General features: G+C 42.6%; 1 protein-coding gene across 2 annotated transcripts in view; it reads right to left on the bottom strand.

The window, feature by feature from the left end:
• Positions 1-13543: 13543 nt before the first annotated feature.
• Positions 13544-20163, bottom strand: part of RASSF8 (Ras association domain family member 8) — a 92564-nt gene continuing 85944 nt past the window's right edge. For both annotated transcript variants that reach the window (XM_084298225.1, XM_084298226.1), the window contains one exon: positions 13544-19097. In XM_084298225.1, the coding sequence (XP_084154351.1) occupies positions 18976-19097 (122 nt within the window). In that variant the 3' untranslated portion in view covers positions 13544-18975. The remainder of the gene's footprint in view (positions 19098-20163) is intronic.

Here is a 20163-nt window from a genome sequence, read left to right as displayed (position 1 = left end):
TGCTATTTTTGTAGGGAGAAAATATGTGTTAATGATATTTTGAGTTAAATATCTTTTGGGAGGATTTGCTGAAAAAGTTGCACTTTTGTTACGATGCTTATGCTTGATACAAGCTTATGCTGTCTTAAATTATTAAAAAAAATAAATCCTGTCTGCAAGAAACCAGCTGTTTTAGAACAGTTTAGTATGTGATATATTAGAAATCAATCTTTATATTCAGTATTTTCCAGCACTCCATGAATTCTATTATCTAAATATTTCCACACTATTTTGTGATTAAAAAAAAATTCTTACTAAGGAATAAAAACTTTAATACACAAAATGGGGTTGTCTACTAATTAAAAATCTCATGATAATACCTAATAATGGGCACACTGAGCTTCAAAATGCATCATTGCGTGGCTTATGATAATCATTTAATGCCTCTTCACATTTTTAAGCTGGGTTTCAATTTGCTTGGCTTCCTTTAACTAACTTCAGCAAACTCTCAGAATCGCACGTTACACTAAGCAACATTTAAATCATGCACGTGGAACACGTATTTCTTACTGGTGTTTACTTTCTTCCCCTCTTGCAAAATATTAATTGTGTCTTTTAAAATTAATATTTTACACTTCTGGTGCTGGGTGTAAGCTTTGTTTACCAAGAGCAAATGTTACAATTCACGTGACAATCTAATGGCACGAGCATCATGAACTCTGGAGGAATGATGCACGTTCCTGCTTGGAAAGCACCAAGGAAAACTGAACATTTGGGTTGGGGGGGTTGGAGGGCAGTAGGGGGAATAGAGTAGTGGAAACAGGCAGGTAATTCATAGCATGGAAATGCAGCACTCCAAAGACTGACTTACACAGATTTGATATCTGAGCCGCTTATCACATTCTCTTTCAAAAATTCTTCTTATTCCAGGGAAATAAAATTAAGAAAATCCTCAAACGGTAGCCAATGTTTATGTAAGAGAGAAATATAAAGGAAGTGTTTCGTGCTCCCTCTACTGGTTCTTCAACACCAATGACTCTGTACTCACGGCCGTGCTGACAATGAATGAAGCTGGAGCACAAATGTCACAGAAAACTCCAAGACTTGTCCAGATTCCAGCAGTCCTCTGAAATGCAGGAGAAAATAATGACCGTGGTGAAAAATAAGCTCTCTTTTCTAAACTATTCAAACGCGATTGTTAAGAAACAGGTATATGCCTTTTTTTGTGTGTGTAGAAACTATAATGAAATTAATTCCTACTAGAAAAAGATACAGAAAGGCTCTCTGCAGATGTGCATTTTCCATCAAGTGGTGGCAACAGGCCGAAGGCTGCTGCGATACATCCCTACAGCTGTTGAAGTCAGCTATTTGCAGGCTGAACTCAAAGGTTATCAAAGGTAATGGAAAAACCTGCCACTGACCACAGTTGTCTTTGGATCCTGCTCTGTGCCCTGGATTATCACAGGAGTGAACGTGAACGAGGTGCAGCTCTTCAACTCCATAACTCACCAACTACTCTACTTTGACCTGCATACTTAAACAGCTTAATTCTTGTTACTTTATGCAGGGATGAATGCACTTACATGCTCCGGCTCCTCGCAGCAGGGAGGGAATCGGCCTTACCAAGTATGAGGTCCTTCCCGCCGTTTTATTATATTCACAGAAACAGTGGAGCCACCAGCACCTCTGGAAAAAAAGGGAAAAAAAAAAAAAAAAAAAGCAACAAGAAACCTATACCCCTCATGAACAACTTGGAAAAAAAAAAGGATGGGGGGGAAGGAGGAGAGAAAAAAAAAAAAGAAAAAAACCTGTACCCCTCATGAACAACATGGGTGGTTTGAAACCTGGATGCAGACCAGGCTGTATGTCTTTTTCATATTTCCAGCCTTTGGGAATATGAATCAGTTTAGATTTCATTGGGCTATAAACCAAGATCCTTATAGGGTTTTACCAATTTCAGTATTTACCATGTACAATAACAGGAAAGCTTATTTTTATTAGCCCTGGAATCAAGCATCCCAAATGACTTCACGCCAAGTTACAGTGTCAATAGTGTCTATTAAATTTTATTACATAAAACATAAAGACAAATATGTGTTCAGATAATAGCAATGCCCAACAAAAGCAAACAGGTTTTTTTTTAAAGAAAGGGGGGGAGTTGTAATTGAGACTGATAATCAACAGCTGCTGGAGGCAAAAGGCAAATGACAAGAGGGACCCTAAGAGTCAGCTTCAATTATTCAACTCCAGGCTCAGTTCCCTTTGGAGCCTAAGTCAAACTGTACGTTTCACATTTTCTCAGAGTTAAAAACAAAACGACAATGAAAAAAAACACACACACCAAAAAAAAAAAAAAAAAAAAAGGACAACAGCCTGACAGACTTTAATATACATCCACTTCTGTGCAAGTATTAATGCTTGTTATTTCCTACACACTTTCTGTAACTCTGCCATATATGGAGCAACTCTCAGCTGTGCTTCCTGAGTGCTCAGAGCTCAGAGTGCAGGACTGGGTGCTGCATTTATTGCATACACTTGGGTACGTGCTGTATTATTTCTCATAAGCCACAAGATAAAGGCTTTAATCTGGTAAATGTATTTTCTTAAGCAATAAACTTTGAAAACAGCTCTTATTTATCCAGTATATTATAGTGGCATGAAAGGTTCCATTATAGTGTGTTAAACAAACACAGTTGAGATTGTTAAGCCAATGGAAGGTAGTATCATGCAACTCCCACTAAAGGCAATGAAAGTTTTATTTGGAAAGATTACAGTTATGGAACTCAAATTGACTATCAGCTCTGTTTAAGAAAGGCCTGACCTACCAATTAAGTCAATGTGAGTCCTTTTCTCAAGTGTATTGGGCTTTGGAGTAGGTCCTAAGTCTCTGTTTTGGGGCTCTTTTCTTTGTTTGTTTAATTTTCACTTCTAGTCAGGGCAAACTGAATGGCTTCAACATCTAGCAAGCCTAGGGACTGCGTGCACTGCATTTCAGCACTGGTAAATTTATAGTCTGTGGGTCTCACAATGTATTTCCTTTCCTCCTCGAACATCAGCTCCTGGAGTCACGTGATCTCTGCCTTCATTTGAGAAGTTTCCTGCCTGCTACTAGCATAAATGAACTTGAAAGTGTGACCTTAAAGAAAACAAGTAACAAAAACACCATGTTTTCTTTTTTACTCCATAGAAAAACACTTGGCTTTTTTAGAGCCATCTTCACTCAAGAAAGCGTTAATCTCTATTTACTGTCTCTGCTCATGCTGCAGTCTCTGTAGCTTGCTGCAAAACAGCCCAGAGAAGCCGGGGCCTTCACCTGCCACTCACAGCAGCCATGCAAGCCCTGGACATGTGTGGGCCAGAGAGAACTGCTGCTGTCACCTCACTCTCTGCACCCTTTCCATGGCTAAAGGTCTCCAGGGCTGTCAGTCTGTCAGGAACACTGAACTCACTGCAGCCTTGATTACGGCTGTGCCGCAGGCTGCACGGAGCCGCCCTGCCCTGGGTTGAGCGGCGGAGCCCATTCTGTCTCACTGCACTCACGGAGCACCCAGCAGCACCGCACCTGCTGCTGCTGCCCTTCCCTGGGCCACGAGCGTGCCTCCTACTGGAATGGCACTCCTGCTGTGCCCCACAGGAGGCAGGTGATGCCTGGCACAGGCGAGAAGACATGCCCTTGTGCCTCCCAGAAAGCAGGCACTGTGACTTCAGGCTGCTCTCAAGGGCCATGGGGCTGGGAACAGCTCTTTCTCCAGCATCCACAGAGGCTTGCCTTTTTATTTATTTGTTTGTTAATTCATTTTTATTACGTATTTTTAAAGCTCAGCTTCCCTGTCCCCGTTTATCTTGGTTTAGTCTAAAAGCGGGTGCACGGGATATCACTTGCCTCTACAGATTTTTGACTTCAGCCGAGATCTAGGATCAAATTAGAAACGCAGACTCGCTCTTCATTAGAAACACATCCACATTCCTTTCCCCCTCGCAGTTTTTCACAGTGAGGTGCTTGATCTAACAGAAGCTGCACAACACAGACTAGCGCAAATCTTGGATGAGTGCTTTGGGAACTGGTCCCCTCAATCCTCTGGTATCAGCAGTTCCCTGCGTACAGACATCTGCTGGGCAGTGCTGTCTGTGTGATTGTACAATTGCAGCCCAGCAGCCAGTAAAGGGAAGCATCTCCTAGCTGCATCTCTGCTTGTCTTTCTCTCAAAGCTCAAAGGTGAGGCTAGCTCTCGCTCCAAAATACTTCTATCCAGAGCAAAACCTGGAGAACCAGTTACCAAAAAAGAAAACCTTGTGGTCACATTACTCTCACAACTGAGCAATTTCTGAAGAACAACTTCAGAGCTATGTAAATATGGCACCCCCTTACTCAGCAGAAAATTGGCTCTCCAAGTGCATTTGGAGTCATATCTGCACTACAGAGCCAACTGATCTGACAGATGCTGAAGTGGATTCGATTCTCACTGCAGTCTATCAACAAAATTGCTACGGCTCCAGCCCTGCTGTTAGCTGACAGCAAGCAAGCACCAAGCCTAGCTTACACATAACATTGTTTGTAAAGAAGCAAATCTACACAGGAACAGCAGTCAGCCTAGCTACGGTGTGAGGGGCTTCACACCTGGTGACAGCTTACTGCAGCGACCCGAGGCCCCGGGTGCGTGGTGTTAGCGTCACCCCCATCAGTATTTCCCTGGCAGAGATCAGCACTGCCAGCACAGCCCATGGTACCGCACCCCAGCGTCCAGCTGCAGGACCAGCTTTTTCCCCTGGCTGTACCCAGGCCAGCGCGGACAGCCTCTCCAGCAGTGAGGCGGCCCGAGGCGCACAAACAGCGCTTTCACCGGCAGCGAGAGCTCCAAACGCAGAGCAAGACCGGCAGCCAGGGACACAGAAAGCCTTTATTCAGTATTTCTTTCGTTTACGTTCAAGCCGAGCTCGTCTGTTCCTCACGCGACAGGCAGCCCCTCGCAGGGCGGGCCCCCGAGGCGCCGCCTCACGCGGCCGGCGAGGCCCCGGCCCCGGCCCCGGCCCCCCCCCCCGCCATCGCCTCACACCCGCCGCACTCCGGGCGCGCAACTGCCGCAATCGCCGCTCACGCGCGCGCCCACGCGAGCGCCGCGCACGCTGCCCGGCACGTGCGGGCGGGGCCGCGCGGGGGGCGGGGCCGCGGCGGTTCCTCTGGCAACGGCGCCCGTTGGGGGCGTTGGGCGGCGCCGGGCGTGCCCTCAGTTATCATGGCGGCGGCGGCGACATCTCCCCGACCCTCTTTTATTAGCTGGGGCGCTAGTAAACTAATCAGGGAACAGTTCGGGCAGAGGCCATTTTTCAAGTAATAATGTTGTTACTGTGAAGGTCTATGGATATAAGCAGAGTCCGCAGGGGAAGGCAAGAGCTTTCATTAGCACAGCTGATGCAAGTAAAAAACAAACAACAATGACAGACCAGACGGGCTTGCAGGCACAGCAGCCTTTCTTTGGCTCCACAAAACGACTTGAGCACCAGTAGTGCTTATCCCCCAAGTAGCATCTGCTATGCATGTTGGATACCTGAACTTTATTCAGATGCTGCTAGCCTTCCCTACCATACCTGATGCATATGCAGTTCTTCCATTTATGTCTGTTTCCAAGGTGTACCTCGGAAAGCTGGAGGTCTTTGGCACCCTCTGGACCCTTGTGCTGCACTGAGCAGGGAACACACTAGCACAGCCTCAGCAGCTCTCCTGGTTTGTTTTCTGCTGCAGCCAAGGGGCTTTGATCAGCCATCAGTCCTGGTCACAGCATAACCCTGCTGCTGCTTACATGGCATAGCCCAGAGGCAGGAGCTGCCTGGGACAGAATTCACTACAGACAATGGGACCAGAAGAGAGCAGTACAAACCAGTTAATAGGACACATCTGTGCCCCTGCCCTCTCCGGGCCTCGACGAGTATCACTGCCTCCTAGTCAGAACCCAGCCCCAAAGCCTTTCACAGAGGTATATGCACAAATCAGCATGTTTTCAGCAGCTGAAAGAGATACACTCCTTTACTTCAAAGCTGTCAGCAGTGGCAGCACTCACCAGGTGGCAGGGAGGCTGTGCTGGAGGCACCTGTAGGACAACACGATAATTAGAAGATAATGCAGTCACCTGAGAGGAGAAACCTAGATTCCTGCCCTGTTTGTGCATTTTACGTTACAAGCCCAGTAGAAACAAACAAATAATGGATGTTTACAGGACCTGGGGTATGAACTGGCACTCTGGTTTCCTCTTAGCCCAGATTTAATACCCTAATCAATAGGCTAAAGCTATTTCTCAGTACGTGTCTGCTTAATTATTCAGTGCAAACGAGGACAAGATCCACAAGAGAGATGAAATGCAGTTGTCTGAGAACTGCTTTGAACCAGGGCCTTCCCCCAGGATGTGGGATATGCAGGGACGAACCTCCTTGGAGGAAGAACATTCTATCCAAATCACCTACTGAAAGAGAAATGTTATAGTTCCCAAACTTTTATTTAAATGCAAGGCTATGCCTCTTCCAGCTGCAGCTTTATGAGAGAAGAATGGTGCCCTCTGTTGTTCTAGAGAGAAGCTGCTATGATTTAGGGGACTGAAAGCATGAATGTGGTTTCTTTTTCCAGTTCTACAGAATCTTACAGATGCTCTGGTTTTGGCATACACACAGTTTGCTGGGTCTGAAAACTAAATTAACTATACTCAAGACTTCAGTTTCCAGAGTGAAGTCAGGAAGGAGGCATCTGTAGAGGGGAATGTACCAACACAATGAGTAGGGAAAACTGGTTTAATATCAGGCTGCTTAAAAAGTAGAAAATACATGTGGAATAGACAGGAACTGCTTATTACAGGTGGTACACAGGCAACTAAAGAAGATGGGAATATGTGTGGGCAAGGATCAGAGTGAAAGCTGCCTGTGCATCCTTCAACAGCTGGGAGAGGAGTTATCATCGTCTAACAAGCTGCTGTCATCAGACAATGTTTGTGGGCACTCCTAGTCCATCAGTAAAGAAAAATGCATGTGTAAACATGGGTTGTTTGTGTTCCGGGCACAACACTGGGAAAGTGTATGTTTGGACTGCAGAACTGAGAAATAAGAAAGTGAAGACCTACCACCCGTCTGCCTGCAAAACACGAAGCAGCTATACAAAATGCCTAACACAGCTGGTCAGGGGTGCAAATTCCAGTTCTGTAAATTACAATGTAAGTACAGTTATTTTAAATGACCTTCGAGAGTAATCCGTATACCATGTCCCAGGAGCTATCTATGGGATGCATGCTCCCATCAGTGTCCTGCCAGGCCTCGAAGGCATTCCCAAGAGTCTAGCTGTTTCCTGCAATTGCTGAGCATGCTGAGTCTGCAATAACTGTTTTAGAAATACATTGTAATGTCTTGGGTTTGCCTGGGTTTAGTGACTCCATGGCCATACATTCAAAGGAGTAGAGGGCAATTCATGCGTCCATCAAAGTCAGTGACAAGGTACAACATCACTTTTGTTGTACTTGGAGATCATCTGTATCTTTTTCCTGAAACAAAGCTGCCTGGTCTGGAGCAGTGTGCTGGTGGCTGAGGGCTACCCTAGCCTTTTCCCTAGTGGGTACAGTCACACTGTTTACACTTGTACAAGCCTGTAAAGGGCTTCCCTTTAATGGAAGAGACCTGTAAAGGGCTCTTCCATTTCCATAGATGTTACCTGTGAATCCATGTGACAATGCCATCAAGATGGATGCTGCCTCTTTTGACTGAAGGCACCACTGCATTGTGAGTCTTGAGTTTCTGGCTGGGACAGAAGGAGCAGAGGAACAGAAAGACAGGTCAGAACCACTGCCCCATCACTTGTCACAACAGCACGCTGAGAACAGGAAACCTTTTTTTGCTTCTGATCGGTCCCTGTTACCAACAGCATGAAGCAGGTGCAACTGTGATTCAGCCATGCAATTAAGAACTGCAGCAGGAACAGCCCTGTGAAACGCTCATTTTTTTTGACATGTAGTTTCAAACCACTGTAGATCCTGGGGTGTCTTGAAATCAAAATATAGTTATGCCATGCACAGTTGTTGCTTCTGTTACAGGAACAAAATAAATGGGTAATTACAATTTGCTCTTTTTGGATTTGCTGCATGGCTTTCCTACCAAAGTAGGCAACTTGTGTATGCAAGAGAAAGCAGTTAGCTAGGTACAGTTACCTGAAAAAGTAGAAATCAGTCAAATTTTTATCCCCAGTTGCAGCTGCCCCAGAACTGCATCACCCAGATGGAGTTCCTTTTACAGTTACATTTTCACCTTCTGGTTTTAATCAGACATGGGAGCCATGAAATGCAGCGCACCCATCTGTTGTGCATCAGAGAGTGTATGCATTTCCTATATGAGCCAAAAGGAGACAGAACGATGATAGGAAGTTTTCACTTGCTCTTAGTTCAGGATCTAAGAATATTTTACCTCTTGAAGCTGAAAAAGTGGTGGAGGTAACTGGAGTCTTGATGATCTGCACTACAAGAAAACACAAACCTGATACTTTATAACAAAATAATAGTTTCACCTCCCTGAGCCTTAATAACCCAATCTGACAAGAGCAATAATAGTGTCTAGTGACTGACTACATGCACATGTATGTGTGTGCTCATATATAACAGACTTTCTTTCTTGGGACTTTTAGACTGTGTTCCAACAATGAATGAAGATGCATCAAGCATGCAGTTTCACTAGGTATTTACACTTCTCAGGCTACTGGGCCGTTGTGCATGTGCTTGCATCATGTGAAATATGTGGTTGTCCGCATTATTGCATGCCTGGGATGGACTAAGTCCATTTTTCTATCAAAGGAGAGATTTTCATAGAAGGAGGTGCTTCCAGCTGTACACTTTCTGAGGTGACTGTGGACAAAGGTAGCAGCAAGAACTTATTGAGCAGGATATGAGATAAAGTGCTGTGGGGCTGATTACTCATTGCTTTGTCAAACACCTGTGGCTCACTAACTATAACATAAGTGGATCAGATGGCAGTTCCTTAAAATGATCTTTAATCTCAGAACTGAGCAGAAGGGTTAAGTCTTTGTACTGAGCCTCGTTGAAGGTTGCTCATTCTTTACAGGTCTCCAGAGTAAGGGCAGCTCGACAGCTTGTTGAAGATTTTTTGGGGAAGTGCTTTCAGAAAACATATCAGAATCAAAAAACAACCCCCAAAAAGGCAGCCTTTTTGTACCATGTAACTCTTGTGCACTTTCCCTCTTCAGCCACTATAATACCAAAGGACACCTAGGTTTCTACAGACAATCATGAAATGGCAGCCTGTCACAGGGGATTACTAGTTGCTTGTACGTTCCTAGAACATCAGCAGGCCTGTGAAAATACTGGAACTTTTAGGACCAGCGAGCAAATCTACGCCTGCTCAGTCAATCATTTCTATTGATTAGCTACAACACACGTGCAAGTAGCACTTGGGAAAGGAGTTAGGCTGCCTCTTGTAATAGCATTGTTTTGGAAGAAGAATCAGTTGAACTAAAGTTGAAATAAGAGTTTTTGTTTGTTATTCTTTTACTTGCCTTTCCTTTGTATCCCTTTAGAAAAAAAAAATCAGTTTAAAGCTAAACAAGAATTCACCTTCAGAAACCCCCAGCTTCCCTCATCACACCTGCATCTTGCTCTTACTCTAAAGTAAAACCAACTCAGAGTGACTTTTTGTCATTCTCTGGGTACAATGAAAAAATATACTTTACTGCAATACTATTGAGATGGCACAGCCACGATCAGGACCACACTGGGCTAAGTACTGTTTGCCAAACAAATAGGAAACAAGACACCATTCCCCACAGGGCTTGCAGTATATATAGACAAAGTCAAAGGGGATGAAGCAGTATTATCTCAAGCTTACAGCTGGGGGACTCCAATCCAGAGGGATTATAGTAGCTTGCCCAAGGTCACACACAGGAAATCTGTGGCAGAGCTGTAAAGCGAAACAAGAGCTTCCCAGTCCCAGGCACAATATAATTTCAGAGACGGAATGCTTCAGCCCATGTCTGTACTGAAGGTTTCAGAAGGGCCTGAGCTCGCATCACAGAGACTGTGGGAACTGCATCAGCCACACGCATGCTGCAACATGGGCAGCTCTTTATAAGTATTATTGTGTCCTTCCTGCAAGAATGCATTTAAAGGTGGCATGTTGTGTATTTTACGATTCCCTATTGTGTGCTGTATGCCCAGAAAAGCTGCTTTGCAACATGGCTTTGTGACTGTGCTGTTCCAGGCATGTCAGCATGTGCTGCTGCCCTCTCGTGTAGACCTTGCTGTAATTGCAGTGATCTGACAGAGTCAAAGGGGGCACAACTATCTGGTGCCCTGCATCTCGTGTAGCCTTTTACACCAACGCACAGCTAACGGACACTGCTACCTTTCTTGTTCAGCTGTGTCAGTGTCTCATCCATGCTGGTTTTGTTCATGAGACAAGCTACATGACAATGGAGAATCGAGGTCATAGTCTTGGTAACCATGATGCAGATCGGCTAGGTCAAGATAACAGTTAAGACAACGTTACAGCAACAAAGCATGGTAAAAGGTCAGCCAGTGTTCTTGGGTTTCTCATCAGCTTTCCAGAAGGGCACTTCTATCTCACTGATCAAAGTTCACCTCAGGTTGATCCTGACTGCTAAAATCAAATAATCTTTTCTCACACATAACATTTAATCAAAAGGAGGTTGGTACACCTGATAAAAAGGGTGTATCGTTGCAGGTTGTGACAGGTACAAATTTATGAGAAGCTTCATGGGCAGCAACAAAGACATTCCAGTTATTCCCCATTTAAAGGCTGGCCTGCGTTTTATTTTAGCAACTGTCACTGCCTCTAAAGCTGGATGATACCCTTCACTTTCTATCACACAGGTAGTGAAAGGGGCTGCAGGGCAAGTAACTGGGTTACAGCTGTTGGTGCACATCTACCCCTCTCTCCTTTTCTGTTTACCAGAAGCCTTCCTTTTTAAAATACCTAGGCAGCTAATTATTGGCAAAAGGGTTTTTGTTTGTTTTTAAGCAGACCATTCATATGCCCAGCTGGAACTGTTCTGAAGATTTTTCTTCAAACTTGCATTCATTAAAAAGAAACTTTTATTCCATCCACCTTGATCCAGGATTGAATATTAGTAATTTTATGTTGCATTTTCACACTAGACCTCCCAATTACTGTCTTCTTTTTTCCTGCTGCAGAGGGGTAAAGCAAGACAAAGTGCATAGCCAAATCAACAGACACAAAATAGCACATACAAAAATACACACAGAAGGGGGAAAACATAGCTGGAACTAGCATCAATTTATAGCTGAAGCATAGCATCAATTCCATATTTTGCAGTAACAGCTTAAATGAAAGCATGCTGTTGGGGAATGAGCCATAATGTATGCAACTAATAACATGATTAAATGAGACGGGGGTGTGGGATATAGCTTATAACTGTTACAGGCCAAATACCATTCATCTGTGTATTACTGTTCAGGAATCTGTCCCGTTGAGTGAACTTCACGTTGTTTCCATAACTTTGCTTTTCCTTGATATACCTGTGACTTAGAGGACTGGAAACTGAAAGGTCATACATACTTAACTCATGTGGACCCAAGCAAAATCTAGAGACTGACACCCAACTGGCAACTCTTGCAGCTGAAGATCCCTTCTGGTGTAGCTGCCTTTCACCATTCAACCTCTGGATGACTAAACTAAACAGGTCACTCTGATGACCTCTCCCACCGCATAACAGAATGCAGAGATTCCTGCCGCCCTTCCACAGCCAGGGATTCAGATCAGAAAAGCATCTCCATAAAATAAAAACAAACAAAATTTATTTTGCAAGAGAGGTGGACATCTCTTTTAGGCATGAGTCACTGCAGAGCTTATCACACACACAGGAGAGAAACACCAGGGCTGTGTGTACAACAACGAGGAAGTTTCTTGCCCCAGGGGACATGGACAGACCCACCAGAAGCAGCACATGGACACTGGCAGTGGCTGAGCTGATCAGACAGGTGGTGAGGGTGCTCAGTTAAGTTCATCACCTCTGCTTGCATCAAGTTCCTCGCTGCACTACCGCATTCTGAAGAGGCTCTTTCAAGTCACCCACCTGGCAGTTGCTCACACTCAACAAATCAAAGCCACTGCTTGGTGACCTGGCAGAACACAGACAGGGAATGCGTTGCAAAGGAGGGGACACGGTGCACAGCATACCCACCTGGAAAAATCAAACAAATCAGAGCAGCTGAGACTGCCTCCATCCAGTATTTCTGGAGAAAGTGAATGATGAAACAGTGGCTGACCTAGAAATTACCATTAGCTACAATACCAAAGGTAGCCAATACATCATTTTCAAGAAAGGCAATAATGGGGACTGTCGCTTATTGTGTCGTAATTCAGACACTAGAGAAGTTAGTTGAAACAATCATTAAAAATCAGGTTTATAAGGAAATACTACCTAGCTGACAAGGGTGCAACAAGCAGAACCCAGAATGGCTTTTAAATGAAATGGACCATTGATCTGGTCTGGTTTTGCAACTCATTAGGGGTCCAGTTACACTAAGCTAGTTAGTGCTGCAGCAGTCATGCACAAATAGATCACTTTGTTCTATAAAGGAAAGCAAAAGATCAGAACCATTAGCTGTGCCACTGACTCTGCTGAGGGTGCTGGGAAACCTTGGTTACCACAGAAAGCAGGCAGTTGACTTGGACAGATGCAGAAAAGGGCATCTTTCAGGAACAGAGGTCCTCTACAACCTACATGGTCCTTCCAATATGAATGCCACTTGCTAGGGTTTCAGTAAAGCTCATGGCATTGCCTTACTGCCTGTCCACAGTGCTACTACAGTTAGCTCAGCAAATGAGATTAGGTTCCAGCTGGTTTAGGAAAAGATGGTTGGTAGGATATTAGACTACGGACTTGTATATGGATAGCTTAAATAACAATTCCCTGGCTGTGATGAGTTCCTTGCCTTGATCAACAAAAATAAACTCAAGGGATCTTCACAGGCTCTGGTGTCTTCAGCACAAGAATTCAGCCTGAACCCAGCCTTCAGTTCCTTGTTCAAAGCTTGATTTCTTCCTGCTGAAGCATGTGTGCACCTTTTTTTTGTGTGTGCATGTGTGTTTTTTTTTCTTTTCTGTGAAGATTCTGTCTGTTCAATTCCTCTCCTTGATCATTTCCAAAGAAACCCCTGCCTCTCTGCTTTAAAAGTTAAACTTCGCCTGAGTTGCAGACCAATTCTATCATTTTGGGATGAATATTAATCTTAGTAATAGCTCCTCATGTGAAAACAAGCTCCTCCATCTCTTCCAGTTCCCAGGCAGCATTTACACGGAAAATATAGTTTGTGCACACTTTCTGATGAAGGCCTCATGCTGACCATCTGCGTGTCCCTTGCCCCCAAGTAAATTGCCATCTGGGAGCATTCAGCACCCTAATGCTCAACATAAGGCCATTTCTGGAAGCATTTGAGGTCTGGACATCACCTTTTTCTTTGATGGACACAGTTCCAGCAGCCGTACGCGAGATGTCCGCGAGATGTATAGTGCAATTCCAGCAAACCATGAACTGTAAAGACCCAAAGTTTCAGAGGGGAATTTATTGTATGGGAGCATATTCAATATCTTTCATCAACCGTTCATGAGAATAATCAAAAATAGAAGCTTTTTTAAATGACAAAATATAGTTACACATAGTACAGATTTTCATCCTGCACTGAAGCAGAGCAGTAATCAAATGCTCATTTATGTTTTCACAGTTAATTGGCATTGCTTCTCAATGTTAAAGCTTCAGCAACTCAAGTCGTCCAGTTAGAGACCCATTAGTTTCACTGGGTGACCATATTCGTGAAGGTGAATGTTATTCTCTGCATTTTGATACCCTCTACTAAATACAGTGGCCATACTTGAACCGTCTCCGAACCCTCTGCCCATCTCAGAACTCTTTGAATTTTCAGAGGTACCTTCAGAGGTACTGGCTATGCTTGAAATGAGACATCTTTGCTGCAACATAAAGATTTTTCCATCAGAACACACTTTTAGGCCCAGTTCAGAAACACATCTATGGAATTCTCAAGAATGTGGTCAAGCCATATTTGGTTCAAAGGGCCCCAGATCTTTACAACCACATCTACTTGCTGTGTCCCTCATAAGCACTGCACACTAGTCACAGAATCACAGAATTTCTAGGTTGGAAGAGACCTCAAGATCATCGAGTCCAATCTCTACCTAACGCTAACAATCCCCACTAAACCATATCCCTAAGCTCTACGTCTAAACGTCTTTTAAAGACTTCCAGGGATGGTGACTCCACCACTTCCCTGGGCAGCCTGTTCCAGTGTCTAACAACCCTTTCGATAAAGAAGTTCTTCCTAACATCTAACCTAAAACTCCCCTGGCAGGAGTTTTACGATGCATTACATACTCCTGGCAGGAGTAGTACGATGCATTAGCCAGTATTTGGTCACACGTGTAAGTTGCTTGCAAGATGGCAAAGGATTTGAACATTCTTCAGCACTTCATCTACTCAAGGCCTAAATGCATTCACTGCATGCATGTATTTATGTATATACCACACACACATACCCTCAACCATTCCCACAACATTATTGCAACAATTCTTCGCTGGTATAACAGTTTATATAACAAGTTTCACTTCTTTAGCTTTATATAAACATATAAAATAGGTCTGAAGAGAGCTAGAACAGCTTTCAATTAGTCACTATATTGGCATTGAAAGCTTTATTTTGAAAACTTTAAGCAGCAATACTGAATAAATAGACAGAATGATTGTTTTGTCACCTCCATACAACTGATGGCCTTCATCCAAAACATTAAAATACTGTAGCAAATAGAATAAACATGCATGTTTCAATGTTTAAAAAAAAAAAAAAAAAAGTGTAATATAAAAGTAACACTTTAACACTTATTTTAATACAGTACAGACTATTAGAGACTATTTTCTGGAAAAAATATCTGAATACAGTTTTGTTATTTACATGGATCATTAAGGCCCAATTCACTCAAGTTAATGCACATCAGGAATTTATATGCTTCAAGATAACTCTCTAAAAATGACAAGATCAATATTTTGCTCATACTCATATGATCCCAGTTCGCTAAAATAATGCAATACTCTTCACAATAAAAAGAAGGCAATTAGTGCCCCAAGAGGAGACTTATTTCACTAAACGATCTTTTCCCTCTTACTTCACAATTAAAACATGTTTGCATATTGCTAATGCTAGTGATAGGTCTCTTGCTGAAGAACTTTCTTCCAACTTGCTAGGGTTTAGAAAAGCAAGTAATCTCAAAGCTATCAGCATTTTCAGAAGCAATTCAGGCACTTGGGAACCTAAGTCCCACTGAAAGGTAATGGGAGGCAGGTTCCTGGCTCACTTTTCAAAGTGGGACTTGCATTTCTCCGTTGCTTGGGCATTTAGGATGTTTACCTCAGCCTTACCCTATGGGCTTGCCAAACAGTCACTCTCCCCTTTTTCCCCCAACAACATAGCATCACCAGTGAAAATAAACTGTATCCTCACAGATGAGAGAGGTAACAGTTAATTATCATTAGTAATAAATTACAGGAGTTTTCCATATAAATTCCCTGTGCACTGGAAAATAGTGCTTGTGTATTCAACTATTTAAAGCAAACAAAAGAACTATCATGCTGGCCAGTACATAATATGGCACTTGTTAGAATTAACATGTGTAGCTTCCTTTTTGCTAATGCCCCATGAGGAGGTTTGAAACACTTCCGAAAATGAAATTTTCTATTTTTGTAAAGAAAGAATGAGGTTCTGTAGTTGATTAGAAGCAAAACTCTTACCACCATAATGTGAGGAAATTTTATAACTGTAATACATTATTCAATTCACATTTAATGCAAGGGCATGCCATTTCTTTTTGGTTTATTTACAGAGAGGGTGCAAATGCTACAAACTTTAACCTGGGTGAAATTTAATAAGCAACAGGAGGGGGGGAAGAAGGGGGCATGAATTTGTCACTGTCTCACAAATGTTCAGATACGAACGCCTCTCCTTACCCACAACAACAGTGGTTGAAACTGTAAACGTTTTCTAGATCACCTTGACATATGCTAAAGCCCTGATATGGAGGGTCCACTCAATGATGCAGTGGTCCCTCCTGAGCCAGCTCCAGGCTGGCCCTTCTGTCAAATGGCTGCTGCAATCAGCAGATACCTTAAAAAAAAAAATAAAAAAAAATTAAATGGGAAAATCCTTCCTAGGTTCTATTACGAAGCTGTAACTCAAGACCTCCAAAGCTGCTCCTCCCCTTCCTTTAAATCCTTTTCCTCTTCTCTCCAACCTAAAGAACAACCTGGCAGAAAAAGAGGGCAGCTTTTATGATCCAAGAGTTCAATAACTTCAAACTGGTATCTGTGGGAGACGGACCAGTTACTTAAAGTATGACACAAGCACTAGCTGGGTAAGTACACTAATCTGCCTTAAAATTGCTTCATCTCAGTACAAGGCTGAGATTGCAACAGGCTTTTCCTTGTGTCCCCCTGTGCCCCCATGCAGCATAATTCGGGCCAGACTTTGCAAGGTGCTGAGTGCCTCAGTTCTCTAATGTCAAGAGGAGGTGCTGAAGATGCAAGATATCCACTGGAGACGGCCATTTTTTTTCTGTAAATTGAACCCAGAATGTAAGGCATATATGCTCAAGTACCTTGGACAGATATCGTCCCCAAACTATGTATATTTTACACTTTTTTAATATATATATATTTATATATATACACATTCTCTTTTTCATACAAAGTTATGGGCACAGTAAACATGAGCACAGAATTGTGATAACTAACAGTAAAATCTGTGAGCACTGCAAAGATTACTCGGGTAGGAACATCTCATTTTCCAGTTACTCACAAGGAAAAAAAAGAGACCTGATAATTTAACCATTAAAAATTCAGAGTCCATTTGGAAAGGTCCTTTATATATTCACAGCCTTATCTGTTGCTGTTAGTCTAAATACAGCAGCATTTTTAGAATATATGATGCTATTAATAAGTGGAAAGGAAAAATGCATTAAACACTCAGGAGTCCTTCATCTACTATATCTTATAAAGCTTCCATTTGTCACTATGACTAGGACTTTCCTTTTTTTGTTGTTTCTTTTTCTTTTAAAAAAAGTTCCTTTTTTAAAGTCCCCCCTTAAAAAAAAAAAAAAAAAAAAAAAAAGGAAATTTAAATTAACATTTATCTGCACATCAGTAAATTGACACAAGAGGATGCTAGGAGTTTAAAATTCTTCAGCATTTTCTATGGCAAAAAGCTGGGAGTTTCCTACCAGTGGTAAAATCCTCACCTAACAAAAGGCATCAGGAGTTTTGTCATTTTGCCACCCACTGAAGTCTGGGGTTACCCTTTGCATTTATGTGCTGGGGACCTAAGTATTAAATACTGCAGTGAACATACTGTGAGTCCTGTCATGTCAAGGTGAACTCAAATGTGTGGATGATAGTTTGAGTTCCTACTAAAACAGCAATCCAAATGCAACTAGGTAAGGCCCACCCATTCTCTGACTCATCCACAAGGCTGTAGCCTCCTAATGTATATCAAGTGTCTCACTGATGCCAGAAACTCTCTCTGGAAACTTGGTGTGCACACTCTCAATCAATGTCAAGGCCTATAACCAATGTGCTACTTGGTAGTATCTTTCTTTCTGCACAGAAGCCATTTTGTCAAAAACTTTGCTTAGCTTTGATTGCATTATAGTGACATCAAGATGTAATATTATCACTTTTTTTTTGTTGTTGTTAAAATAAAAAAATCCAGATTTCCAAATTTTCTTCTTGTAAGCTTTATGATCTATAACTGACTAAGTAGAAATACATCTTTCAAAGGGGCTAAAGCCTACCATTTATTACTGGGGACCTGGAATGAAATCCTGGCCCTGCTCAAGTCAGTAGAAGCTCTGCTATTCACTTCACAGGACTCTGCCAGATTTCTTCCCTCCACAAAACTTGAGTGAATTCTGGAAAGCTGGAAGAGGATGCTCATTTGTGTTGTTTTGTTTTCTCTCCTCCAACAGCAAGATTTATTGCAAAACAAGAACACTGTAATGGCTAGTGGTAAAAATAAAGTACAAAATCACACACAGTGAAAGCCTCCTACTCTCTTTTGGTGAGATAAATGAAGACAATTTCTTACTTGTTCTTTTCTCAAAAGGCATATACAATGTGGCAAAATATTTCAAATATACATTCTATATAATAAAATATCATCTAACTAGTGCATCCTCAATCATATGCTGTAAATATTCTTACCAAGCCAAGGTTTAAATTCCACAAGTCTTTTTAACACTAGGTGCTTCATTCAAGGCAGACTCAACAGCAAGTAAATCCCACAGACTCACTTTTCAAGCCTTAAAAGGTAGCAATGGATGGAACAGGACACATGACCCACAACAGAAATTAACAAAGTCAGTGGTGAGAAACCATCTTAAATTTCAGCACTCAAAACAACTCTCTGCATTGCAAGTTGTTGTACTTGATCAAATGGTGGATGTTTGTACATGCAAGTTAAAGTCACCTTGTCAGACGGATGTACAACCATACATGATTATTCACAAGTTAAAAATAAAAAAAATATAAAAGGTCAACATTCACACGTCCATTGATTAAATGGAATAAATTAAACCTCAGATCAGCTGCATACATGGTTTCCTTCACCCTCAGTCTTTTATTTATGCCTATACATGGAATAACACTTTCCCGAACACTTCTGAAGTAGCAAAAACAAATGAAGGTTTTTGCACTCTAGCTGTGTGACAGCAAGTTCATTGTTGCCAATTAAGAATTGAGACAGTTCCTGTCTCTTTAGCATCAGTGCACAGGGTATGGCTCCAAGTGGTATGTTGGAGGAAGAAAAAAAACACATGGTGGCTTAACAGAAAAAAGCTTCTTCCATTCATCATTGGCAGAATAAAACAAAAGTGTATCTTGTCCAGGGTACCTTGCTAGGTCCTCTCCAGAAGAGGTATATACTGTCATACGTAAATGCCCTCCGGGTTAAAACCAGATGACAAGGGATTCTGCAGAATCCGAAGGTTACTGGGGAGCTGCCTCGACGAGCCAGGGCGCTTCAATGACCCAGACTGAAATGTTGGCTCTGCACAAGAAAGACAGCAATTAGAAAAGTCATCATCAAGAGCAGCATCCGTAGAACACCTGTCTTCTTCCTGCTTAGTTGTGCAGTTAGTGCAGGTTAGAAAAAGAATACCACACACACCAAAAAACCCAAATACCTGACTAGGAAGCGATGAGATCTGAGGTGCACACTTCCCACTCATTTCAAAATAGAGGTATATCTACTCAATATAATTACCCTTCCACAAGGAACACATACACATGCAGTACATTTATGTAGCAATGTGCAGAAAGAGCTTGTACCTGTACATAAACTCAACGCTTCCTGCACACTTGAAAGAGAAACTTCATACTCTTCAAGTGCTGATGTTTAAGGCCTGGTTGTTTTGTCTCCTCTTCCCACCTTCTTACCCTACCAATGCCTTTTGGTTTGAAAGTTTACAGCTAAAGGGAATGCTGAGACAAACAGGTCTCTGTAAGCAGACCACTAGATAAGGCACAACACAGCAGAGGCTGAGCCACAGCAAAGAAGTTTCTGCTTGTGCCAGTTCTTGCATGCATTTAAAGTGCTCCCATGTTACTGAGCAGAAAATTCTGAATTCAGCTGTGGGCATATGCAGAATGCACTGATCTCACCGCGGGCAAAGTCAGTCTGTACGTGCTGTAACAGCCATCTGTGCAGGACTTCTGGGTGCCTGACCGCCCAGCTGGGTTAGATCCTATTCCCATGCAGCTGCTGTCTAGGATTTCTTGAGATCCAGATGCATTCCTTTTTCTAAACTGACAACATAACCCCCAAGAAGAGGAAGAAACCAGATGGCGAGCAATGTCAGACATGCAACCACCCTACGTGCCAGCTTACGTGCCTGCAGCCACATTGGCCATATTTGAGAGATAATGGCCTAACACACTACAGATGGGACAAACACAGGCTTAGGCACAGTAGGAGAGAAGCTACCAACATACTGTGCTGTATTTATAGCTTGCTAAACCCTTGAAATTAGGAGAAATATTTCACACCATTCTCCATTAATATTTTGCTAGCTTCTTTGCTAACCAAGCGTACACTTGATGTGTGAGGACTAGCA

The sequence above is a fragment of the Netta rufina genome (genome assembly GCF_964035555.1).
Source record: "Netta rufina genome assembly, chromosome: 1".
Taxonomy (NCBI): domain Eukaryota; kingdom Metazoa; phylum Chordata; class Aves; order Anseriformes; family Anatidae; genus Netta; species Netta rufina.
Note: the sequence above shows the minus strand (reverse complement) of the source record. Positions and strands in the feature narration are given on the sequence as shown.